This window comes from Falco rusticolus, chromosome 2 (genome assembly GCF_015220075.1).
Source record: "Falco rusticolus isolate bFalRus1 chromosome 2, bFalRus1.pri, whole genome shotgun sequence".
NCBI lineage: Eukaryota > Metazoa > Chordata > Aves > Falconiformes > Falconidae > Falco > Falco rusticolus.
The window spans coordinates 106072921-106100552 of record NC_051188.1 but is presented as its reverse complement, the minus strand read 5'-3'; the positions used below and the strand labels follow the sequence as shown (position 1 = coordinate 106100552).

General features: G+C 40.1%; 1 protein-coding gene across 3 annotated transcripts; it reads right to left on the bottom strand.

Annotated features, from left to right (window-relative positions):
• Positions 1-5304: 5304 nt before the first annotated feature.
• Positions 5305-26872, bottom strand: C2H21orf91 (chromosome 2 C21orf91 homolog). Of its 3 annotated transcripts, none has more exons than XM_037377806.1 (5): positions 26751-26872; positions 26207-26335; positions 12139-12672; positions 7343-7405; positions 5305-6327 (listed from the first exon to the last, which is right to left on the bottom strand). In XM_037377806.1, exons 2-5 carry the CDS (start codon positions 26328-26330, stop codon positions 6167-6169), a joined length of 882 nt encoding a protein of 293 aa, XP_037233703.1. In that variant the 5' UTR covers positions 26331-26335; positions 26751-26872; the 3' UTR covers positions 5305-6166. The 3 variants fall into 3 exon arrangements, with proteins under 3 accessions (XP_037233703.1, XP_037233704.1, XP_037233705.1); XM_037377807.1 differs by lacking the exon at positions 26751-26872 and adding an exon at positions 26677-26741 and having other exon boundaries at positions 26207-26337; XM_037377808.1 differs by lacking the exon at positions 7343-7405.
• Positions 26873-27632: the final 760 nt, after the last annotated feature.

Genomic DNA, 27632 nt, shown 5'->3' with positions numbered 1-27632 from the left:
TAGCTCATATAATGCCTCCATCTGATGGCATGACGATCCATAGATCCGATGCATTCTGAAAAGAAGATGACATCACAGGGCTGTCCCAGTAACTCAGTGGGAACTGCTCTGCTGCCACGTCAACCCACAGCAAGAAATCCATCGGACACACGGCGTGTTGATCTCAGCTTGTGGGGATACCGTGGGGCTGCATTACCAGCACTGGAGCTTCTCAGCAAGGTAACATAGCTGCAGAGGAGCGAAGCTCTTTTGCCCGCAGCTTCATGACTTCTCTTTATTCCTAAGCACCTGACAAAGCTTTCTTTGTGGTTGGGGCATTCCCAAACACTCCCCTTGCCCCGGTCTCTTTCTGCTGATGCTTTGGTGTGACTCTGTCCTGCAGACTTCTTTCCTCTTAAGTGGAACCATGCAGAGGACTTCATAAAATCTCCTAAAGATTTTGAGATTTTTTTTAGCTTTCTATGAAATTTCTATCAAATCTGGACAACATTAGTGGATTCCTGAGTTACTGGGGTAGAGTGAGAGAACAGGACAGAGGCACACAGAACTGCGTAAGCCTTCGCTTATCAGGGATTATTGAGAATCATGCACATCTTGCATCCATGCTAAGTAATATCTTCCCCAAAATAACATATTTTCAACACTTCCTTTAGTATGTAGGTAGGCCCTCTTTCACCTCATCATCAGCTGCACTTCATTAGTGTAGCATGTTGCTGACCTGATCTCCCTCGATGCTCTTCCATTAGACAAAAACTATGTATGAAGGAGTATTGCCCTTTTTGTCCCTCTTTTTAATATGAAGAATTGAAGCTTACCCACACATCTTATCAAAGGATAAGAAATGCACAACCAGTGTGCTTATGCATTCTTTCCATTAGCACAGGGGCACATAGGTATGCTACTGCAAATGAAATAATAAGAATCTTTTCGGTTAGGTGTACCGGTAGTACATTTGTTGTATGCTTAATGACAACTTTAAATTTCAGGTTTTGTCTCCATTTGTGCATAAACATCACTTTTCTTAACTTTGTCAGTGATCACCTTCACTGCAAATTTATGACCTGAACCTAGCATCGGATTTTTTCCCTCTGAAATACTTGACCTGTAGCACCGATACCCGTATGTAGCATCAAGGACATTCTCTGCGTGCTTATCTCAGGTTCAGCCAGCACGTAACAATATGCCTGCACCTACCTAGAGATGCATTTGCCATACAGAAGCAGACATCTTCTACTGCTTAAGTCATTATATTTGACCATCTGTAGCCGCACACGGAAGCTCTGCAAGCCGTATACAAACATACAAGTACAAAGTAAATATTTACTGTTTCTCACACACACACACAAGATCAGCAGGGCTTGCTGAGCTACTCAGCTAAGCACCAGTGCGCTGACACCCTGTAAGATGTTGAAGAGCCGCTGCTGAGCAGGCGGGCATCAGCTGGGGAGGGGTGGTGGGGATCGGGGCGCCGGCCGCGAGAACACAGCCACAGCTCTTGAGGACTGCTGACCTACACCCACACCCTAAATCCACCGATGCTGTTGACACCAATGAGCTGACTGAACGCCAGCTGCAGGCTCGACACCCTTCATTTCTTCCAAATTTCCTACCTTTTCATGTTCATGCTTTACTCTTGAATCCTTGAGCTAGCAATAAATTGCTCTGTCAACAATCCAACTTCAGCCTGTGATTTACTTCTCCTCTTTCTCATGGCGCTGTCTCACGTGGCAGCACCGTTTTGGCACCTGCAGCAGGGGCTGGGCAGTGATGGCCAGGACCCGGGGCAGGCCAGTGGCCGAATGGTGCAGGGGTGAGCAGGGAAGGTACCTGCAGGCTACCCTCAGTGCAAGCTGAGCGTCAGAAGGGCAGAATGGAAAATTTTGGGTATTACAAGTACTGAGAAGTTAACTAGGATTTTGCTGTTTATGCTAACAAAAGAATGATGGTGTTTCTCAGGATTTTCACAGCGACTCAGGAGCAGAGACTGCAGTGAGCAGAAGAGGATGCTTGTGCAGGCAAGTCTGATAGGAAGGGCCTATGGAAAAGAATTAACTACAGAATTACACGTTCAACCGGCAAATTAATTTGTTCTCAGTAACTGAGGAAAACCCTCCTTTAAATAAACATTCAAGCAGATGGTAAATAAACAAGTGATTGCAAGACATTTCCTGCAGGTTTCAGGACTTTATAGCAATGGGAACTGCATGGGATACAAATTCAGTGGAGGAGAAAAACCCAGTAAAGCTCTGCCTTTCATTTTGCTGTGGGATCCACCATTGACTCATGTTACTATTACGCTACTAAAGAACAGCAGTAAATTAGTAGTGTCTGTTTTTTCTACCCTACTGCAGAATTTAATCTATCTCAAGAGCTACGGCCACCATCATTCCTATTTCCCTTCATTCCAACATGCTGTCTCAACAGAAGATCCTTATGAAATAGTTTTTTAAAAATTTGAAGCCAAGAGATGTGAACACATTTAAGCATTGCAAAACGAAAGTGCACAGAGGGCTGCTTCACACAACACAATAAAGAAAAAGACTTCTTAGAAAGCAAACAGATTTACTTGCAGACTTTTATGAATTTAAACCCTGTCTTTGTTTAGCCAGAAGCATCATGATTTTGAGATGTTTCAGAACCACAGCTATTGTGTGAAGGTTTTTTAACATATGACCCAACCAACTTTAATAGCTTCAATGCTATTCCTACAGACACATTTCCTTAATGTTGTTTCAGTCATACATCACTAATTTTATTCATTCTTACGACAAAAAATCCTGGGGACAAATTAATAAAGTAAGCAATCCGCTAATCTCAAATTAACAGGTTGCTTTAGTACATTTCCCTGAAAATTAAATCTCAGTATTTAAATACGTATAAGTCAATCTAAATCTTATAAAGGCAAAACAAATTTAACTGCCCATGCAATCTATTACATATTCGCCACATGTTAATTAGCATTTCCAATTTTGACGTAAATGGTTGCATTATCTAGAAAGTGTAACGTGACAGAAATATTTCTAGTAAAAAACCCCAGACAAAGAAAATTAATTCTGTTCCTAGGGTCTGATTAATTAAAAACCAGCAACAAGCCCCAAGCCCCCCACCCAATTTCTGGAAAGGGATTGTTGGCATGGAAACCCACGCGTGCATTATCATTTGGGGGTGCTAACAGAATACCCCTGCCCAATCTGAGATCCCAGGCTGGGAAAAAGGGAGAGCAACATTTCCATAATGCAGTTACAAAGTTGCTCCTAGAAAAGAGAGAATCTGCATGAAAACAATAGAATAAACTCTTAAATGGATCTTTGTGTTATGCTCTTTCATACTCATATGGATCTTGTTTTGGCCAAGCAAAACTGCTCCTTGTGAATTTAATTACTGTCTAATGCAGCCTTAGATGCAGCTCTGTTCTCACCATTGGGCTCTCCAGGCACTGTGATACAAATACAGTAACACACAGTTTCAGGATTCAGTTTCAGGTGAATGTTTTTATTGGTAATATGTTCCTCTATTAAAAAAAATAATTCAGTTTCTGCCCTTTAACACTAGCAATTGCAAAAAAAAAAAAAAAAAATTCTGTACCAATTCTGCCTATGTTTTCAGAGAACAGTTCATTAAGATCCTTCTGTCCTTCTGTTTAAGTATGACAGTTTCTGGCCATTTCTTGTTACCATTTTAAATAAGCAATAGCTTATAATGCAAATAAAAACTGGTAAGCTTTAAGCTGTTAAGACTTTCAAACTGGATTTTTTTTGACAGGTGTTCATAGCCTCAAATAGCACCTTTGCAAATGCAAGTCTTTCCCTCCTGCCTTGTTAAATCTTGTTCACTACTTAATCAAAATACATGCATCTCACACCTGAACACCCTAAGAATCATTTAATATACAGAAACAACTCTAATGCAAGATTTATTCCAGACAGATTTCCCAGTGGAAGTCAGGAAAGCAATGCAGCAAGAAAACCCATGCGTGTGATGGTATGACCGTTCTCTAATAGCTCATTTTAAACCAAGAACCCAGCCATGTCTTATCTTGAACTCCTCCGGGTTACAGAGATGCGCAGCAGCCACTCCAGTTCAGAACTGCCAGCCAGCCAGGGTACATGCTGACCCCCTCTGCATCCTGAGCTTAAGAAACAAAACCTATATAGCTAGATTTTCTTTTAAGCATGTTAGGTGCATACTTTCCTCTCCTGTAACCCACATTCGTATTGAGGGCAAAGCAAAAAAAAAATGTGTTACTGCATGGCTTTTGTGTCCCAAAAGTTATCCTTCCCAATTATAATCCCTCTTAAAAACAAAAGAAACCCCCTCAACCTTGCCTGTATCAAACCCCTGATCTAACTTAACAAAAATAGAATACTTCGAAACATAGTAGGAAGGTACATGCTATGCTCTTCATTCCCACAAAAGCAAACAGAAATTCTACTCACTGTCCAGTGAAGTGACATCCAGATCCTCATCAGCCTTACTGGCCGCCTAGGGAATTCTAGATCCAGCCCTCACTCAGATTGTATGACGACATACAAACTCACACATTTAAGTGACAATGTTATTTCTCCTCCCACCTTAACACTTGCAATTATCTTACTACTGTATTAATAAGATTTACAGACAGACTTGCACATGGAGAGCAACCCATCTTCTGACAACCGTAACTGGGGATTACTTTGTGCACATTTACTTATAGGTCCACTTGTGTATGCAAGCAATAACGCTACTGACTTTTTCCCCACCTGAACCACAAAGTACCCCAACACAGACAAGTTCAAGTCCCCACTCATGCATATTCTCAAGATGTTCCAAACTCCTTTTGGGGCCCTTCCAGAAATGCATTATGGAAAAACAACCTAAGTAACCAACCTATCCTATGTAGTCCAGATATCACTATAGGGAGGATGATCAATAAAACCTAGTCTGAACTTTGGCTTACTTCTCAGTTTGATTTTAACATCAAACCTAAACCTTCCCTCATGCTAGCTGTTCCTTCAGCTCAGCTATATAAATGACCCCTCGTTTTCATTTAAAGTGTAAAATCAGAAAGCACAGAGACTTAACTTTTCAGGGTGGTATGTTTCTCTCCCAACCCATGACTTTTTCAGTGCAAATGCAACTTTCAGTTACGCAAGTGCAGCTCTACCAACAGTCTCTTTGGCAAATATTAACTAAGATTCCTTGGTATAAGTTTTAAAAAAGCAAAGCCTATTCTGCTTTATAATGTATCTTTACTATTTGTATTTCAGAATTAAAACACTATCGCAGTCTGATCCAACTTTATATAAAAAAATCATAACAAAGTGATGTAGTAATACAAATTTATTTAGTTTCTTCAAAGTAATTTTTCAGCATTGAAAATTTCACACATATAAAACAACTTCAACTTCTATGTATGGATTTTTTTTAAAAGGAATTGCTGTGCTTTTATTTTTTAAACATCTCTCATGAACCAAATTCTTCAGTTATAAAGCTGATAAAAATAAGTGATGCACCATCATTTTTCTTTAACACATAAAATTCATCTCTTTGGGAAACAAGATTTTTTTTTTTAAATTGTATCATGAAAGATACAAACCTGAAAAAGGATAAACAAATCATACACAAGGCATAAACATTACACAGAGTAATTCAGACATTTTATAAAGAGATCTGAAAAGTACCTAAAATAGTGATATTTAGTATAAAATTTCAATAATAAAATATTGCTCATAATAAATAAGAAAACATGAGTTTCATTAATACTGTTCTCCCCTTAAAGCTCTCTTGGATGTAACATGATCAGAATTCAAATTTTTATTTGTCCTCTGTATGAAGGAGGCAGATTTACAGGCTTTAGGTCATTTTTTGTTAGAAAGAATTTTACTATCAACAAAACACAGAATTCACTTCAAGGCTCATGCATAGTTATGGGCAAAAAAGAAAAAATAAAAGGAAAAAAAGAATCCCTAAGTGTGAATAAATGTTATTACAGTAGATTTTAATACCTAAAATATTTGCCTTTTTTGTTAAACCAAAGTGGAGTAAGACTTCTCATAGATTATGAATGCAAAGAGAAAGCTGCCCAAGTTTCCTCAAAAGCTTCTAAGTATCTGTGCAGCTGTACTTCACGGTTATCAAAGCTGTTAGGGAAAATTAGCTCTACAGGAGGAGAGAAGTTGTATCCCCTTTATATGGGGACATTTGATTTCATCCCTGCTCTTCCCATTTGTAGACATGGCAGTTTGGAGTAGTTTTTCAGCAGCTGCTCAATAGCAATATGACGGACGTTGAGCTCTGAGGCCAAAGAGTCCTTCTCCTGGACTTGCTGTGTCAGCTCTTCAAACACATCTGCAAGAACATTATTAGGTTAACACACTTGGTCCCTGTACTTTCATAGCATTAAGCAGCAGTGCTGAACATGACTACAAAAAGAGGCACAAGATATTCAAGTGGGTTCATGCACAAGAACACTTTCTCTGGTTGCAATGCAGCTTGGTGTATGCGCCATCAACCGTACAGGATCACCAGTTCATAGTTTCAGGTGACCTGAGCCAAGGTGGATCAGATCGTAACTCAAAATGAAATTGATTCTCATTGTGTCAGAAAAAGTGTGCTACACCTTGGATACTGTGTTCAGTTTTGGGCCCCTCACTACAAGACAGACACAGAGGTGCTGGAGCACCCGAGAAGGGCAATGAAGCTGGTGAAGGGTCTCTACCACAAGTCTTACCAGGAGCAGCTGGGGCAACCAGGGCTGTTTACTCTGGAGAAAAGGAGGCTCAGGGTGGACCTTATGGCTTGCTACAACTACCTGAAAAGAAGCTGATGGAGGTGGGTGTCAGTCTCTTCTGCCAAGTAACAAGTGATGGGACAAAAGGAAACGGCCTCAAGTTGCACCGAGGGAGATTTAGATTGGATACGAGGAAAAAATTCTTTGCTGAAAGGTTTGTCAAGCATTGCACCAGCCTGCCCAGGGAAGTGGCTGAGTCACCATCCCTGGAGGTATTTAAAAGACATGTAGATGTGGCACTTAGGGACATGGCTGGATAGTGGACTTGGCAGTGCCAGATTGACAGGTGGACTCAATGATCTTAAAGATCTTTTCCAACCTAAACAATTCTATGATTCCATTAAAAAAAAAAACGTAAAGAAAATATCATATTCTTCAAGTGCCAGTTTGTAACACCCAAGGAAGTTATATAATAAAGCACCTAACATTTTTTTGTTTACATGGAAATGTGACAGATTTCAGTTCAAAACTTAACTGACAGGAAAGCCATTGCAATTTCTTTTTTTTAGAACAAGAACTTCTTCATTGCAAAGCAACACAAACCCAAAACGAAGAGCAGTGAAAAATTCTCACCCTGGATTTGCTTGAGCAGTTTTTCATTAAGTTGCTTTAACTCTCCAGGAGCCATCATAGTCACTGTAACAATAAAATCTGTTATTACTACTACTGAAGTCACCCAAGCACCCCTAAGCAGACTCCTGTTTTCTCAAATTGTCATCATTTGCATCCTAATAATCAACAGATGTGTGGCAGTAAATCAGAGGCAACATTATTTATCAGTCATTTGTGGAAAGTTTGAAAATTCTCTCTTTTATGTTGACGGAGATTTACCCCATAGGAAAACCTCCTCTTCAGTGTCAAAAAGCTGGAAACTCAGGCCAGGCCCTCTAAACAGTAGTGCTCAGAATCAGAATCGCTTGTAAATTGCCCGACACCTTTAAACACTTTACCTTCCTCTGACTACAAAACATGGTTTCTACAGTTTAACCCCCCGGAAAGTGCATGTGTTCAACTGTCAGCAAGTGGGCACTTCCGAGGTAAGTCCTGCTACGCTTGGCAAGCCTACAGGCAACAGGTTCCAGACAGAATTTTCGGCATGCAGTTACTTGTTTTGGCTACCAAGTTTGGTGCTTTATGTGTATAACTTACTGTTTCCACCACACACCTCGGTGACAAATGATGAAGAAAAATCTTAGTTCGATACAAAGACCAGCATACAAAAATAAGTTTACTTCTCATTTTTCTTGTGCTTTGTTCCTAGTGAGAACTAGAAGATTCTCTGCGTCATTCAAAAGCCCTCCTGTATCTCAGGCTGTGCGCATTGATCATCCTCATAAAAAAATATGTATTAAGCCTCAGGAGGAAATTATGGAAGTATTCTATGCTGCTCTGGATCAACAGCAGGAAGTAGGGAAGCAACTTCTGCTTCCCAGAAATCCCTCAACCCAGCAGTAACAGGCACAGCTTGGTGCCATGCCTGCTGCTGAGATGCCCTTGGCAGCACAGCAAAAAGTGACAATTCTGATGACCACAGGAGGATACAGGGCACTGGAACAAGCTTTAATACCTTGTAATTTTTAATATTTTTTTTTTAAACAATGCTCTAGCTTAGCAAAGCTCTCATTGCATACTTGAGAAAAACCTATGCTGCAATCACACAGCTTTTGGTCAGAGATTTCTCAGTGCAAGGAGGTTTCTTTTGTAAATTTAAAGCTTAAGTTCTGAAAAGGATGGTTTTCCCTACCCACAGGACTATTCAATCATCCTAAGCCTTCTCTTTCAAACTTTCTCATATCCTGCAGTTGTGGGATACTAACTTTCTGTCAGTATAGCCAAACAAAAGCTGGCAATAGCTAAGACAGCCTGCTTGTTACTCAAGGCATAAGGCCACTTAAGAGTGAAACAGATTGACCCTTCTCCTCCAACAGCCAGGTACAGTGGCACTGCTTCCTACCTTTGGCTATCAATACAACCGATTATTCCTTTCTCACATCTTACCACCCTTTAAGCTCCATGAAAACCCTGACTGGATTTAATATAGTAACTGACAGCTTTACAAAAATGTCAAGATTCCCCCCCCCCCCCCTTTTATACCCAGTGGGAATATGTTACTTCCCATTTCTTCATTATTTTCATTAGCACTTCATCAATTGTAGCAGGTAGGCAGGTCCACACATTTTGTGTGCGTGTATCAGGACAGGACTGTTTCATGCCAAAATTCTGATACAAAAGTGAAGGGGAGAAGGAACAGGCCACCAAATTTAAATAAAACATTATACTATCCATAGCTGCAGTAAATTATAAAGAAATACTGACAGAGCTATTTACAGTTCCCTTACTTTTTTCTAGTAGACTGCTAGGTTGTTACAATAGAGGTACTGCAATAAGAAGGTAACTAATTCTGGCAGAGTAAGTCTAAGCTTTTCACTAAAGTACTAATGTTATATAATCATGGAGTCTCCAAATGTCTTTTAAAGCTAAATACTGCAAAAAGATTAAACAAATACTTATAATACAAGCAATAATGCCTCAAAAGTGCATTATGCAGTCTTAACAGAAAAAAAAACCCCTGTTATGCTCAAAACAGCTTTATGTTTCCCTGTCCCAAAAATCGAGATCAAGAGAGACATTCCAAGTCACTAACTTCAGTTAGATAACCCCATAAATCAGGTCAAGCTTTTATAATTCCTCTGTTAACTGCTGCCCTGATTTATGTAATCCCAATTTATGACTCCAGAGGACAGGTGGTCAAACAGCACAGCATATCTGTTTTGATTTATGGCTTTAAGACTACTAATTAACTACAAATACAATATGAAGCATCATACAGCAGTTAAATAAGATCCTTTTATAAAGAACAAGAAATGACTGAACTCTGCAAGGCCAGGTTTGTTACTCTGTTGAAGAAATGGGAGCCTAAGGAAACTGATTCCAACTTTTGACAGTACCTCTTTCTCATTCTGTCTTCCAATACTGAATTCCAGTATTACCTTGTTTTTCATCACCTAATTTTCACTGGATATTTTACCAGCTTTATCATCTTCTTTCTAAGGTCTTTGGAAATTCAGAAACCCTCTCCAATTATTTTCCTCATCTACAAAAGTAAGAATGCATATATTCCAGTTTAGGACCAGGCACTGTTCTAAAAGCAAGATGCAGCCATCTCTAGGAACTTAGTCCTAATGTATGTGATGTAGGCTGATTCCAGAGACACTACAATATCCTACGATTCTTCTGAAGTATTCTTCCAGTGATGACATTCTTAAATAATTGGAAAATGGTTTTTTTTTGCTGTTTTCAGTATCACCACAGTCATCAAAAGATTGTTCAGGTGTACTGATAAAGCCTTTAAGTGGACATGGTGGCAATAAGGGCCTTGCCATTTTCTTATGCTCTATGAATAGCAGAAAAAAATAATCTAGTAAAATGCACAAGGAAATCCAGCTACTATTAAAAAAGTTTATGCTGCTCCACAAGTTTGCTCTGCTACTGTGGGAAGATTACTAGGGTCGTGTGTGTGTGTGTGTGTGTGCGCGTGGGGAACTGGAGAAAGCTGGGACCTAACAGAAGCATAGTATTACAGAGAGCTTGTTCGGGTAAAACACAGCTATTGTTTTCAGGATGATTGGCATGCACAGAATCTACTTTACCACAGCTCCCTAAGCAACACATCCTGCCAGCTCAGCACATGCTGATTGGAGTGGAGACACCGCAGCCAGGCTCTGTGGTGCTCCGTGCAGGAATGGGAACTTGATGGTACCATGCAGCTGATAAATTGCACAGCAGTTGTCATATGAAGAATCGTCACACGGCTGCCGAGCCAACCACTGTGGTGAAATTACTACCCTCAGATGAAATAATCTCACTGTAGTACCAACCACACCTCTACCCAAAGTCACTCACTCACTTCTAAAGTATGTTATCTAAACTCCCCAATTACCACACTCTGATTTAGCATTTAACTACATACAAATCTGTGCATACAGTTAGGTCAAGCTGAGCCACTGCCTAAAGTTGTTATGAATGAAAGGACTTCTAATCAAGGGAGTCAGCCTTGGGAAGGATGAGAAACAAAGAACAGATACCGAAAAGAACACCATTACCTAAGTTATGCAGAAAGAAGCCTTCAAGTGAGGAAACTTCTGGCTATAAGAGGAGACAGGTTGATAAGGTGTTGCAATCCACTGACATTAACAGAAGATTAGTTGAAAACAGGACAAAGATAATCATGGTAGTGGGAGATCGTGGCTTCCAACTCAAATAGTCCCCCCGAGAGAGGGCAAACCCCCACTTGAACAGCATGTATAGTCAGTAGAGAACTTCAGCAGCGCTGTCTGAGGATGTGTACTAATTTGCATTTGAAGCGAGGAACTTGTAGCCAATCTTGTGTGACGAGTGAATATACTATGTACCATGAAGTATAAAAAGTGAACAAATGAGGGGAGAAGTTAGGGAATACTCCATCATAAATTCTGGGATTAGTCAACAGGCTGCCCCATAGGGACACCTATCGAGTAAGAACTTTTTTCTATGACTAACTCATGCTAGCTGTTAAGTGTATTGTTTTAAGCTTGCTTTGCAGTCAGTGTATTACCACTGTCAATCTCTAAACCTTGTTCTGTCACAAACTTGCATTCTATATAATAAAATCTTCAGCTGAAGTTCATTTTTTTATAGATCTTTTGAGATTTGAGTACTTGTTATAAGGGATTTGACTCAGTGACGCTGTCTGCGGAAGGTCCCCGAGTAGTTTAGTTAAATCATCCCCTGATACAGTGGGCTGTCGAAATGCCGGTAGTGGACAGGCTGGCCGGACCCAAGGGTCTCATCTTTTTTGGGAAACCAACAGACTGATCAAATATAAAGGGTTTGAGGACACACACACTCACACACACCCCCCTTCTTAACATGACAGCTACTTAACCTCTAATTTCCCTTACTGCTTAGAGCAGGTCTCTCTAAAATCTAACTCAAGGCACCACACAAGTTCAGTAAGACAGTTATTTTCAGAAGCTCAGTAATTTCCACAGGCAGTTGCACAGCCCTGTATGAAGTGACTGTGATCAACTATAACAGTAACTTTTTTGTGTAAATTAGGCATGTCCTGTATCACACTGGGGTATAACTAACAGGGAAATAAGAAACCCCACAACCAACAACCAAACAAATCTCCCGCACCAACCAAACTCTCCATGCTATTTTCTTGGCCATGTAGCATTTTTCTTCACAGATTTTACAGTAACTCCAAACAATTAAAAGCTGGATTTCAGAATGTGAATTAATGCCCTGGGGGGACATTAAGTGGTCAAGAGATAATTACAAAGAATGCTCTTGCTTGCTAGGTTGTATGTAAATAGCTATATACTTACATTCTTCCCTGCTGTATTGAGGATGCCTTCTGTGAACACTGGTAAGTGAAGCGCCTTCAGCTTTTTCAGCTTTCTGGACCTGGTTGTGATTAGGCCACAAAACACTGCTGCAACAGAAGGTAGCACCTGTTTCTTGTAACACACCAAGCCCAAAATCAGTGGATTCTCTTTGCTCCAAAAGAGTTTGTGAACAACTTGAGATGCCTCCAGAATTGCCATCTATCCATTTTGCAGAGTATCTAGGTACTGGGGAGTCAAATTGTGGGAGTAATTTTCTATCAGTCTGATGTCTGAAGTTAAAAAGCTGGTGTCTGGATGTTTTTGAGCTTTCAGGATCAGAGTCTAAATCCTTGTTTTGTGCATACTGTATGATCCAGTTAATTTTTTTGCTCAAGATATTTTTTACTTCTGCATATGGACTTTTAGAGAGCTTTGATCGTGGACAGTCCTGATTTGCTATTAAGTGGAATTTTTCAAAGCAGTCTCTGTGCCCCCTTAAAGATCTTGTATGTAGAAGATCTGACTTTGGTACTCCTGTAAAGACACAATAGAAAAAAATTCACTTATTGTATACTCAACTCAATTTTTAAATTTTTACTCACAACCAACCAAGAAAACAAAAACTTAACTGATGCTTTCCTATTAACGGTCTAATGACTGTAGGCGACAAGGATATGCGATTCTCTAAAATTTTTGAAATTCCACTCAGTCTTGAGTCCTTAACATAGAAAAGGTTTTCCACTCAGGAATCTCTAGTGCAGGATTTAACAGACTACCTTGCATGTGCCTCTTGGATGATAATACAGACAAAGCAAACTGCTAACTCTACATATTGCATCGCACCCACAAACAAGCATATAAGCTGCAGAAGTAAAATAATTGCAAGCATTATCAGAAAGTTCTACAGAACAATACTGAGGACCATTCTGAGAGCAGTCATTTGTGTTCCTATCTTCTGTGGATGATGCTATGCGCCACCTGCTCAAAAAACATACTGCAGTGCGTGAGCTTGTCACCCAAGTGGTCAAACATAATTCAGAATTCAGCCCTCATTCATTTTTTTTTTCATTGGTACAAGCCTGCAGCCTAGCTAGGTAAGTTCTAATACTTTCAACACCTGTCAACATTAAACTGTCCTGAAATTAATTTCATGTGTGCTGGTTTTGGCTGGGGTAGAGTTAATTTTCTTCAGGCACTAGTATGGCACTAGGTTTTGGATTTGTGCTGAAAACAGGGCTGACAGAGGGATGTTTTCACTACTGCTGAGCAGTGCTTACACAGAATCAAGGCCTTTTCTGCTTCCTGCACCACCCCTCCTACGAATAGGTTGAGGGTGTACTAGTAGTTGGGAGGGGGCACAGCCGGGGAAGCTGACCCCAACAGACCAGAGGGATATTCCACACCATGTGACATCATGCTCATATAACATTACATATAAGGCTGGGGGAAGAAGGAAGCAGAGTGGACATTTAGAGCAATGGTGTTTGTCGTCCCAAGTGACTGTTAGGCATGATGGAGCCCTGCTTTCCTGGAGACAGATGGCTGAACACCTGCCCGCCCATAAGTAGTGAATGAATTTCTTGTTTTGCTTTGCAGCCTTGATTTACCTAATAAACTGTCTTGATCTCAACCAACAAGTTCTCACTTGCGCTCTTCCAATTCCCTCCCCCATCCCATGGGGGTACATGGGAGTGAGCAGCTATGTGCGGTTTAGTTGCCAGTTGGAGTTAAACCATGACATTGTGTAAGATGAATGTTTATTCTCCTCTTTGTCCTCCTTCAAAGACTATCCAAATAGCTATAGCAGGTAACCTACTCAAACCTCAAATTGGTAGTGATTGACATGTTGTAATGGAACACCATCTGTGAAGATAGACAGTTGGTGAGTGAACACAGATGACAGGAGAAATGACTATTTCAGGTAGTTAATACTAGTCCAGAACAAAATTACTTTCTGCAACTTCAGTGGATATTTATTTTTCTTCAGATTCACCAACACAGTAGATTTAGTCATCAAGTCCAGGAACAGTTCAACATTTACCTCAACAGCCAGTATACTACTTGGGAGGTTTCCAACATCATGAAAAACAATTCTGTCAAGCTCCTCATTGCAAATAACAATGTACCTGTGAACCACTGGCTGTAAGTGCTCAATGCTTACTAAAGCCAGAATATTTAAATTAACATATGGTAACATAATTTGATCTCTGAAACTAGGCAACATGACCCAGCGGCAGCCATTTTACCTTTTAGCACAGAAGGAAGTATATAAAAGCAATTAAAATAAAACCTATGAAATGTAACACATAACAAAATCTGATAATAGAGACTTCAACGAGCAATTAGCAGAATGCTACAACAGTTCTCAGTTATATCTGACCCTCTTAAATTCTTGTGGTAAATTTTAAGCCCCCCACCACAAATGACTACAAAGTGATAAGCTTTTTTTTAAGTGATTAAATTCTGCAAAATCTCAAACTAATCTCAGAAACAAGCTACAAAAGTACAAAAGTAAAATTCTTAACACGAAACTAGCAAAAAACAAATCCAAGCACTTAATTTTGATTATCTCTGTTGCTGGTAACTGGTGTTTAAAGTTGGGGAGTTCAAACATTGGGAGCAGCCAGTAAAAATTTTTGATTTTCCACTCCTTGGGCAGCATTGAAACTCAAAAGCATTACTTTTCTGGTCAAGTTTGTAAGAGCATACGCCAAATTTATGGGGCAAAATGACAACTGTGTGGGAAATTAAAGGACAGCAGTGGAATTTATTTTGTTCTTAGCAGCAGGGGAGAAAGGTAAGGTCATGAAAACAGACACTTCTGTCCATGAACTAAGCATCAGGACAAACAAAAACCACATCCTAGCCCGAGACACCTTTTAAGAAGGAAGTTCTTGAGCAAAGTACAAAGACAGATGTTGTATTCATGGGTACAGAGTCAAGATTCTCCCTCTACAGCTCAAAATATCAACCTCTTTCAGCAAATAAGACATTCACTAACTTTTCTTAAGCTCTACATGATCTACTGCCTACTTGCAAGGCTATCTTCCCTCTCTATCCTTACAGAGACTTTTAAAAAAACCAAACACATTTCTAGTGAAAACAAGGAAAGACAAGTCATTTGTTTTCATGACTTACAAGCACAATTTAAATACAGCAAGTATGCTTAACTCAAGTAGCATAATGGAAACACTTAAATCTTTAAGCCATCAAGGAAAAGCAAACACTGTCAACTGAGGTTATATGGCATATATTCACAACCTGGCAAACCCTACAAAACCAGAACGATTTGTTCAATGTCATCTGCTTTACCCAAGTGATTCTTCAACATGCCACACTGTTGATTCTTACAGTGATTTCTTTTACTTACAGAAAACAACATCAGATTGGCTGAAAAACAAGTTTTAGACAATTTTCTATACAACAACAGTCAGGAACCCACCTAACAACTTGACCATAATGTGAGTGAATAAAGCCAACATCTTCTGATCACAGGACGGAGTAATCCTGTCTAAAGTAAATACTTGAAGATTGGGAGAAGAAGGAGGAAGAGAACTGCATAAAGCACAGTCAGAAAATCTGAGACACATACAGTTTTGCACAGACCGTTTCTGTGTTCATGGCTACCTAAAAAAACCCACTTAAATCCTTTGAGGCTTTCCATTTCATTATTTCCACAAGAATAAATGTGACGTGTCCAGTAAGATGGCAGTGTGTGGCCACACAAAATAAACACACCATTTCAGTTACAGAAAAAAAAAAAGAATGAGTGCATCACAACTTTATGAAGCCCCATCTGATTTTTATGTTCAAGCCATAAACCCAAGGTCACTCAAGTCTCTCCTCCTGACAAATCTTTTAAAAAAGAGCTCCGGACACTGTTATCTTCCCCACTTGAGGCATGCTGCTCAAAGAAATCTATTTTATCAGAACTCAGCAATACCAGATATGCCAGAATACCAGTAATATCAGAAATTAGCAACCATTACAGAAGAAAAAAAATGTTTCTTCTGAAGTCTAGGTTTTGCTATTTATATGCCACATATTAGCCATAATGTCACTGTTTCTGCACACAGAACACGTCACTCCAAAACACTTTCAGTATACAATAACAATCCCTTCCCGCCCGCACACCCCTCCTTGAATTTACGTACTTCCCCATCTCTTATTCCACTGAAAATCCAGCGAGGGTCTAGCTAAGTGCTCTTCAATACAGTAAGGAACAGAAAATGTAGAATTGCTAACAGACTTGCTTCAGATTTCACATAGCTGGTCTGGATTTCTACGGTAACAAATACATGCAAAAAAACCCCAAACAACCCTCAACCTTTCTTGTGTGCTAAGGTGATAATTAGTCCTTTCCTATACAGAGAACGTGAATAATATCAGCCACTAACCTAAAAGAGCTGAGCATTCATAGCAGCTGCTGTGCCAGCACAAACTAGTAATGACATACCAGTATTACAGCAAGTAAGAGTATGCTTCTTTGACACAAATACTTCTGTCATGGGCAATACCATCAGCTTTATGAGGCAGAAAAGATGCCTATTTCTCTTTGGTAAGACTTAATACTCTACTCAGATTACTTCATATTTTTTCCTTCATCATAACTGCAAAAAATCTGCCAGCTGGTAAACTGGCATGATTAAAACAAATGATATATAAAGATGACTCAGTATTAAAAGGCACATTATTCAACAATATACACAAAGAGACAAATAAATCAAGGCAAGACTTCTGTGCATTACAAGTAGTAATATCCTAATTTTGATAAACAGCTATTGTCAGTTCTGGTTTTTTTTTTTTTTTTTTTTTTACAGGGTTTCAGTTCTGTCTCAAAGTTCCTGTTTGCTAATATCCATCTCAATCTTTTTATTTTTTGGCTGGTTGTTCACATCAGCAATCATACAACCATCAACTTTTTTCTCCCCACATTCGTAGGTATATGTATATTTTCCCCTTGTCTTACTTTCAAGAACAGGACTGCAGACTATGTCCAAGTACATCCCACCCTTCATATTTATTTTTTCAGAGAAGGAAAAAGAACTCCAAAAAGCCTACAACCATCCACAGCAGGAAAGTTTTATCTGCAGGTGAAAAAAAAAAAAAAAAAAAAAAAAAATCACAAAAATTCAGGAATATCTTGAAGACCATATCTAACTAATTTAAGACAGCAGATGCTATCAGGAAACAAGCTCATGCCAGAGATCATTCCTCAAATGAACAATATTCACAGGGGATGCCAAACCTCAAGAGAAATAATAGAAGAATGTAAGTTAAATGTTTGCCATCCATTATTTGCTTCCGATTCCAGCAACCCATGTGTCCTAGATGAAATATGAATGGCACCACTTCACTCAGCAATATCTTTGAATGTTGAGCACTTGTAAGAACAGGGCTGCTTATTTAACAGCTTGGTATTTAGGCTTTTTTTTTTTTTTTAATATTTCAATTTGTAAGCCATGCAAGGCCGAAACTCTTCCTCTATACTGGTAGAGTTCTCAACATAAGAGTCCTAATCCACTTCTGCAAAACAATTTTGTAAATGAATGACCAGCAATCAGGCAATTTATAAAGTAGACATCACAACAGTGTGTACTAGTTATTTGTAAGTGCAAAGTATCAGGCAGCAAGGAGAGTATCTGCCTTATAACAAGGTGTGTAATCACACCACAATAAATTCCATGCCATTTTAAAGTATTTGTACTTGAAAGTAAATCAGTCTCCATCCTATTAAAGTTTTGGGTGGTTTTTTTTTTTAAGAAGTCTACAAAGACTTTGTTTCTATCTTTGCAACTGATTCACCAATAACTATGTATAACTTCTTCTTGATAAAGATACAGAACTCAATTGAAAAATTTGCTCAGATTTATCTATAAAAGCTGGCTAGGATTATTGTCTTATTTGGATATTATTATGAACAAGTTCAATTCAAAAGGAATGCTCTTGAAGACTACTAGACTATTACACATATCTTCATAAATGTTTCCATTAAAAGAAACAGTGATCATGAGCCTGGTGTTTGTCTTCCACTTTTTTTTTTTTGGCGCCCCCCCCCCCCCCCCCCCCCCCCCCCCCCATTTGCTTGTTATACATTTGTAAAAAACATTCTTATTTGGTCTTTCAGCTCCATCAATTAGAAATAATGTTGAAGAAAGCCTGTATTCCTTTCTTAGCAATTTATAATGCAATGATGGAAACTAATTGTTTTTGCAAGGTTGAATAACCTTAGCTTGAGCAGCTGAAGAGGAAAAAACCCCCAGAATTTAAGATGGAGTGAACTAAAATTAACAAGAATTACTTCTATACACATGAATAGTCACTAATAAGTTTGTACTATGGCACTAGTTAATTAAAGCTATATTAAAGTCCCTTTAAAGAATTTACAAATACTTATGGGTAAGATTTATACCTGACCATAGAGAAAGGAAAAGCTGTCTTCTCAGTACAGTGCTGGCATCCACAATACATACAGCTTCCGTAAAGGTGTAAAGTACATGTGATTATTAAGGACAGTCAAAGAAGAAAAAAAACACACTTCATAACACAAATCTGTACAGTATTGGCAGCATGGGTGAATTTACCTGTTTAAGTCAAAACACTTAGAAAAGGTATACTTCAGCTAGTTGTGGAGGCTGCCTTCACAGCAAGTAAAGAAACACTTCTCAGGCACAATTCACCTCATCTTAAACCGTTACTGTAGAAAGATTTGTGAGAAGCACCCATGCTTTTTCCTTTAATCCTGTAAGTAAGCAAGAATCCTTGCGAAGGGTGCCAGTCCACTGCAGTGTACTTTTAAGAACCCAGCCTTCACTAAACGTTCTGAAGTGTTCCAACTGCTGCTCCTCTCAGCTGTCCACCTCGCACATTATGCACATACCGTATCATCTGTGAACAGGGATGTTTAGCCAGCTCACGAAACGGTTCCTGAACATCTGCTAGCATCCACTAGGAACATGAAGATCCGATAAGCTCAAGTATGGTTTACCTAGGGCACAGGGCTCAGCACTGCAGCAGACAGGGAAGTGCTTCACAAGACGTTAAATGTTCACATCTGCCTATTTTAAGTCACTGCTGCATATCAGTCTGCTTATTAAGAGTGCTCAAAGAGGGGGGTTCTGAAAAGTAGATCCCAAGGCCTGTTCAAAATACATTGAATAAAACCAGCCTGTGATGACCTAAGACAGCAAGTCATCCAGATGTCTAAATGACAAAGGGATGGAGAAAACTGGTATTCTTCAGTCATACAATTCTGCCGACACTGAAAAATAGGATCATTAGAGACATGTATCTCCAATACATTTGCCTGACAAGACTTAAAGCCAAATGCTATTTTTAAGTGTATGCATGCAATTTCATTTGTGAGTTAAGTCTATTTATTAGACTGCCCAGAAGGAAAATGCCACTGCTATTCAATAACTTCTAAAAACAGACACCTGTAAAGACCAGATATTATTTTGTTCTTAAATTAAAGTTCTCTCCTCAATTTCAAATGATAAAGCCGATGCATTCCGTACATCAAGAGCACACACAAATCATCTCCCACGGCATTTCTATTAGCTCATTTATATTCTAGCACATAGCAAGGATGTACTATGTAAGACAGAACCAAGATCCAACTGATCCTTCAAAAATATTTTCAAAATTCATCTTCCCAATAAACTACTGAACTATCTAAGAAGAGAATTTACTACTCTATCAGACAAAGCAGTACATTCAGATGAAAACTTTACTACTGAAACTACTATGTTAAAGGTGTCTCGTACTTCGTAAGAAAAATCAGTTGAACTGACCTAGAAGAGAGTGAAAGGCATGAGACAGTATTTTTGTATTCTGGATGATGACAGGTAAGTAACAACTGCTCAGTTCACTTGTTTGCATGTACAAACCTTCCAAAATCACACACAGACAATTCAAAAATGTACTTTTAGCAGTAGCCATACAGGTCTACTATTACTTAGTGGTACTTAAACAGCACTTAAAGATTAAGAATACCATCTCCAACTATGTTTGGACTTGAATTCACAATTAAGAGGTTTACTGGAAACTGCAGCAAGTTCCTCAAGTCCATTCAAGTTTGCAGAAGTGAGTCATACTGCTGGAGTGCAAATGCTACCCTGAAACAAGTTTTCAACTGTCTAGCCTAAAGGGCAATGATGAAATGTTTTAGCTTTTGTTGACAGAGTAACGTATTTTATTGGTTATTATTTCATGAACATTGAAAAAATAAGGATATGCATGCATTCTGTAAGCAAGAACAGAATGAAATTAAAACAGCAGTTTCCAATCCTTTCAGTTATACCTTACAATCCGTTTTGTTTCAGTGAGATATTCTTTTGTAGGGTGCAAGAAGAAAAAAGGAAAAATTTGAGAATTTGAGTGCTTACAGCTTTTAACAACTAAATCCCCTCCCCTCTCCCTATTTCTTTTTAAATGTGAACACAGAATGAGGATATTACACAAGATTTTAAAGACCTTAACAGGAAAAAAGCCATGCACTAAGGCAGTTTTGTTTATAGCATCTTTGTCTCAACCTGGAGACTGGGATGCACCAACTTAATACTGAAATTGCTTCAAATGCTATGAGTCTATCAGCACTTTAGAGGACCACGGAAATGTAGCTATCTTAACATAAGTCAGGGAATAGATGCCCACTATCTGTTCTTTTGTATTACAAGACCTGGATATGGACTATCATTTGCTGTTCAGCCACTGTTCCAACTCTAAACAGAAATGGAAGCAAGCCAGTTTGCTTGTCAGCTAGCATTCTTCAAGATGTTATCGCAGTTAGCAGCACCAGATAAGCAAAAGATTGAATAAAAATCAGCTCAAAGAATCAGATTTTCCCCTTCTATTACAGTTTCGTTTCCTTTACAAACCCTTGTCTTTCAGGAAACTCACAGATTTTCAAATAATTCTGCATTAAGACATACCAGCATAAAACCAAGTTAAGATAGATACATTATCAATGACAAATAACGTAATGCTAAATTGTAATTATTACAGACTTTCAACTTTGAAACCTTCAGAGACAAGTCCCATGTTTGAACAAATACATTCAAGTACTAATTTCCTGAAGCTGGGATTTTCACAGGCATTGTCCAGAGGATCACAAAGCACGCATTAATGAAGGACACATCTGCACTGCACAATGCATTCCCATGTGAAGGTATACAAACAACTCCAAGCAGCGCCACCGGCAGCACAATAGCTTACTGCTCTAGCTGCCTCTGTCTGGGCTGCGAAAAACAGGCTAGGCTGTTAGATCCTGGTAACCAGAGCATTAGAGGGCACAGCTGGGTATCAGCGCCACATTCTTACCCAGAAACCCTACAACCAGAGTTTCAAAGCAGCTTGTAGGGACATCATACTCAGGCAGGTGGTTTTGTTTTGTTCATATATACAAATACATGAAGCATTTATACATACACACACATATATTCTTTTGTGTGTTCAGGTATTTTCCCCCTACCCTCCAGTTGTAACCGCAAATCTGTTGTTAGCATTATGTATTTCCTACCAGAATTCAGTTATCATTCTTCCATACTTTAATGAAATAAAAAAGGAGGAGGAATTTCTCACAACTGACCACAACACATGATTTCCTGGCTTATGCAGTCTAGTTATATGTGAATTTAAAATGTCTCCTGTTTCAATCCACAGATTGCTACTCTGACACCTACTTAGAAAAAGAAAACAGTACACAACAAACTCTGATGTTCATTTCGCCTGCACAAGGAAAAAAAAGCCAACATCAAACTCTGGCAGATCCAAACTGCCAGGATAGTCTAAACTTCATCTAGAACTTTAAAGCCACTGTACAGAATCAGCTTAATTTCTCAAAGTTTTAGTTTAGTATTTTGTATGTAAGTACTGTGCATACTTTAAACTTTAAGAATCACATTAGTATTCTGTTGTGCTAAATCACCTGATAATTATCCTTCAGACATGCAAGCTAGTTTTGCAATGAAAGTATTTATGCACAGCTTAGTCCACTCAGCGTGTGGACTCCTCAAACTAAGTGAGCTGAAAGAGCAAGTACTACAGGGAGAAAAATACTGTCCTTTCCATACACACTGCCTCCTCACACTCACCCCGTTTAGACTGAAGATTAGCACTACCAAACTCTCCCATGCATGTTCTTCTTTCCCTGTTCATGAAAGGCTAGTAACATGTAATAGGAGAAAGTTTAAACCTCCATCTTGGGATTCTGCATGACTGTTTTCCCTTTTCTAACCTTTTTTCAGTCAACTTCAGAGAAACAGACCCTATAATCCATATACATCACTCCTGAATAAATGCTGGGACAGACACTGCAGCTGAACTCCAGACAGCACTCAAACTAGTGGTTTCTGTCAATTAACTGAACTTTGTAAAAAACAACCACATTTTAGGCTAAGCTACCATTTTATTTCATTAAAGAGCTAAAAATTTGCTATTAAAAAATTATGATGGAAACCTGACTTTTGACAAAAACCATAAAGGTTTTATGACACAGTAAATAACTTCCTCATTCAGAAAATCAGCAGTTATTTAATTAAGACAGACCATAGATCAGATTTTCTGTAGTCTTCTCTATAAAGGACTATAAGAATAACTTGACGACTCTCTGCCCCCAATTACATATCACTATCAAGCTGTTGTCCACACATAATAAAGGTTACAAAACCTCACCCCGACGGCAGCAAAATAAAGGCTGAGACGTATCACAACTGTGATCCAGGAAGAGGTCTGTTGAGTCATCATAGATGGGGATGGTGTCAGCTTTGCTCACTTCTAATTACTCATCTTAATTAACCAAAACAATCAACAACATTACCATCTACATGCAAGCAAAACTGTACAGCTGTTGAACTCGGATGTCAGAAGACACAAAGATTCACCACTACTGAACTAAATGTAATTAAGTGCAGCAGGTAAATTGTATTTCTGTAGTGTTTCGTTTATATACATTTGAGACAGTCTCTTTCAGGGGGGTTCAGGTGATCAAGTCTTGGGCTAGATCAGTTTCAAGTGCACAGATTTACCACAGACAGCTTTAAGCTATCAGAAACTTGCCTGAAGGAAAACAGAATTGTCCTCATGAGTTTTGTTAAAGCATTAGAGTCTAGACACCCTTTTAAAAAAGGAAATTGGGAAAGCTGCTTCCAGAATTTCATACATAGATTCATGGAATCATAGAATCATTTAGGTTAGAAGAGACCTTTAAGATCACTGAATCCAACTGCTAACACTGCCAGGTCCACCAGCACTTGCACATGCATCCGCAATGCTCCCTTCTAACCTGACCCAACTCCCAGTGAGGTCGGGAAGGATGGAAGAGGTGCTATACACTCCCCTTAAATCAGACAGCACTTAGCACATGCAAGTTTGCAGAGTGCTGCAAACATCCTGTGAGATGCTGAGCTGTGACTAATAGGCTGCCTGTTATTGAACAGCATTTCCTACTTCACTGAGGGACAAGTCACGCACGCACATCAATGCTAAAAATGAGCAAGCCTTAAGCACTGTCCTAGCTGTTGCATTAATATCTTTTTAGAATAACCTATTTCACTCCCTCGAATTACTTAAAAATGTGTTTTATCGCTTGGATCTTTAAATATGATGGTAAATAAAAAGGCAAACTTTTAGTGAGAACAACACTTATTTGTAAGTGTGGGATAGCACATCTACAAAATTGATAGAACTTATACTTGATTCTGTTTAACAAGTAGCTATGATATAATGCAGCTGAACTTCATTAAAATAGAAGCAGAAGGTCAGTATGAAAACATCCACTACAACATTCAGAGTTAGTGAATTATTCATCTCACTCCCTACCCAGGGCTGCCAAATTATTTATTTTTTTAGATGTAAGTCACAGTCTTTGTCACAGGAAAATACAGGAATGTAGCAGACATGTCAAAAGTAGGAAGGGCAGAACCATGGACATGGTAAAGGGCTGGCTCATGCAGTGGTTCTGCTACAAAGTCTTACGATGATTCTTTATAAAATGTCACTCACACAGCCTCTGCTGGCCTTAAGCCTCCTCTCCCTATAAGCACGTTTTTTCAAAGTGGTACAGAGAACACAGAATATCAGAAATTGAGGCATTTTGATGCTACAGAAATCAATCATATTAATATTTTTCATTTACTATGCAAAATAAAAGGTTAAGAATGGTTCATGTAATTTCAGGTGAGCTTTCATCACTGTTCTGCTCTAGTAGCCTTCCTTTAAAATTAACTGAAAATTTAGAAGATTATGCAAAGTAGTCTGCTGCACAGATTAAGTCTCTACTATTATTAAGGCTACTTAGAGTTCCAGGAAGGAAAAAAAAAAAAAAAAAAGCTGTTCTAGCTAAAACACGAAATCATTTTGTAAAGTAATATCCGTAAGAAGTAACTTCAACAAATCCACAGCTTATCGCAAAACTGAGCACAGACAGAAACCATCCAGCGATTTTTTAATGTGTTCTGTTTTATCTGTTTCACCACTTCCAAAAATAAATTACATTCTGAAGGTAACTGAAGTACTTAATTCTCATTATGGCAATATTTTTTTCCTCATCTTAAAGCCTAGAGAGAGAAACATCTTAATCCCACTCCACACTGAGAACTGTAGACCTATAATTTTAAAGCAGTAAGAAAACTCAAGCAGACTGACAGGTTGTCTTATGTTAGATTGTTGCTCTGACTTTTATTGAAAAGTGCAAATACACAGGCATATACCTTCTAAACAAAAGCATTAAGCATTCAGACTACTAATGAAGTATGAAAGTATTGTTCAGATTAAAATATATTGCCTCTAGCAGCAAGAAAGACCTTAAAGGCATCACTTTTTAAAAATCAAAACACAGTACTGAGTCAGTATTTAAAAGTGATTACAATTTACTAATGCATTTTTCAGATTTCTGTAACATAAGAAGAAAATTTTATTACCTATACATGCATTGAAAGTCAGATGCAGAATTATAACTGTACAGAATACATAACCTTACAGCTCCCTACATTCCAGTCAAGTTTTATGCTTCTAGGGTTCAGAATAAGTGACTAGACCACTGGGTACAGTGCTCATATCTCACAGCACTTTCCACTTAGAAATACTTGATCTTAAGACTTTTAGTGTACTTTCCTATGTACCAAACACACAACAAATCTTACTATCCGTCATCAAGAAACAGTATTATCATGATAGTGTTAAAATCTTCCCATTCAATTGCCCCATACCAATACTGATTATCTTAGGCAGTCACATGCACATACAATTGGCAAATACTACTTTATATAACTGGAACAAATTACTTTGTTGCCCCCAGAATAAAGCGATAATGTTTATACTTTCAAAAAATGCTTATTTGAATTCAAGGGAAGTAACTAATCTACCGCTCATTCATGTCCAACACTTGATTCATACACGGAGAGCTGCAAAAAGATAGGTAAGTTCTTTAGCAAAACAAGGTTTGAAATTCTAAAACTATAATTCTGGAGGCCAAAATGGTATTAGAAGACCGGTCTTTTAAAGAATGGCCAAAATTGCCACTTTATAGTTTGCAGACTTTAAGAAGGTTTGACAATAAACTCAGCTTTATCACGGTACATGTATTACCACGTTATGAAAGCAGTAAGAAATAATCTCAATTATTTCTGGTGAAAGTGAAACATTGATTCTGCTTCAAAAAAAACCTACTATGCTTTAAAGTTTGCAGTAAGTTCTGTGCAGACACCTTTAACTATTGAACAAAAACCCTGAATAAAAGCAGAACATAAAACTCCTAACCTGAATTAACATCGGAGGTCTAATATCAGAAGATGAAATTATCACCAGGACATTTCAGCAGCTCTTGAAATGAGGGTACATCTTTACACCTAGAGGAGCAGGCGCTAGAGCAGCTACGACACCCACCTTTACTGGAAACGAGCTACTCTGCAACCTGACTACTTTGGCCAGCCAAAAAAGTTTCTAAGCACACACGTTTTCAAACCTAAGCCTTCTGGAAAGCTTTGAGATAAGCTCAGTCTGCGTTCAGCTCCAAGGTAAGCAATCTACGACTGAAGCTCGCACAAGATGACTCTTACTAAGACGTTACCTTCGATGTTCAGTTCAAAACAAACGTGGCAAAACGACAGCGTTTCCTTCTCGGTCCCCAGCTTGCAGACGCTGCAGACGTTGTCATCGTCCAAGTCGATGCTCACAAACTGCTCTTCGTTCATAGTGCCTCTGAGGGGGGAAGGGGGGGGGACAAGGGACGGGACCGTTACTCCAGCCGCCCCCCAGGCGAAGCCCCGGCCGCCCCCCGACAGGCAGCGCCCCAGGCCCGGCTCCGGCCCCCGCTGAAACCGCCAGCCGAGGGCGGGACGAGAGAGGCAGCGTCCCAGCAAAGTTTCTTCCTCGGGGCACGGCTAGGGCAGCGGCCAGACCGCCCCCCGGGCCCGCCCGGGCCCGAGCCCTCCCGCCGCCTACGCGCCCGCGTACCCCTTCCCTCCCCCCCCGAGGCTGCCCCGTCCCGCCCCGCTTCCCCTCCGCCCCGACCTCAGACCCCTCATCACCTCCACCCACCCCGCTCCGCACACCGGCGGCGCGAACGCTCCGCCACCACCAGAGCCGCACCGGCCCGTCCCCGTCCCGCTCACCGCCGCGCCGCTGCGGGCCGCCGCGCAGCCGCCCCGGTGCCGCGCTTCACTATTGTTCAGCCGCCAGCGCCTCCGCCGCCGGAGCTCGGCGCCAGGCACCGCCCGCCGCTTCCGGCCGAGACCACGGCTCCTGCGGGACGGGGAGGCCGGGCGTGCTGGCGCCGCGCTCCGCCGCATCCCGGCGGCTGGCGTCGCCTCAGAGCCGGGCAAGAAAGGGCGACAACGCGGGAGGGGCGAGCGACTACGGCCTCTCCGGGCCTTCGCGCGGCTGCAGCGACGGGAAGCTCCCCTGCCCCCCGGCTGCAGTTGGGCTCGCCCAGAGCGCGGCGGCTGTGGTGCCCCGCGCGGGGGGGCGGGGCGCAGCGCTGAGGGGAAGCCGCCCCGGCGCGGCGGGCAGGGGGAGGCGGCGCTGCCGTTCTGCTCTCTCGCCTTGGGCCGCGTTCCGCTATTATCGCAGCGTACATTTACGTTTAATTAGCTGGTGGTGTGTAACACAGCGTACGCTTGGGATTCGTGTTGGCTAGGTTTTGTTAGAAGTGAAAAAAATAACTTGCGTATAGGAGCTGAGACCAGGGCGGGCCGGGCGAGCGGCCGCGGGGCGTGAGGCCGACCCCCGGCAGCCAGCGTGCGGAGCGGGAGGGCCTGCGTGGAACTGTAACTGTGCGGGGCCATAGCTCAGGGTGGGGTGATTCCAACCTGAACTTTCTAGGGAATAAAAATAGCTCCTCAGGGACTGGTGGTTTTCACTTCATGTAGCTACGGAGGAAGGAAAGCAAAAAGTTAGTAGAACAGGGTTAACAGTCAAGTGTGTATGAAAGGAAAATTGAGGAGAAAGAATGTGTGAGAAACACATGAGAAACAGTCTTAAAAGTCCCAAGTATA

Coding starts and splice junctions, on each gene's coding strand:
- C2H21orf91 (XM_037377806.1), bottom strand. CDS start 26,330: ATGAACGAAGAGCAGTTTGTGAGCATCGACTTGGACGATGACAACGTC. Junction 12,673..26,206: donor TTTTGAACTGAACATCGAAG/GTAACGTCTTAG, acceptor GTGTCTTTACAG/GAGTACCAAAGTCAGATCTT. Junction 6,328..7,342: donor ACTGCTCAAGCAAATCCAGG/GTGAGAATTTTT, acceptor ATGTTCTTGCAG/ATGTGTTTGAAGAGCTGACA.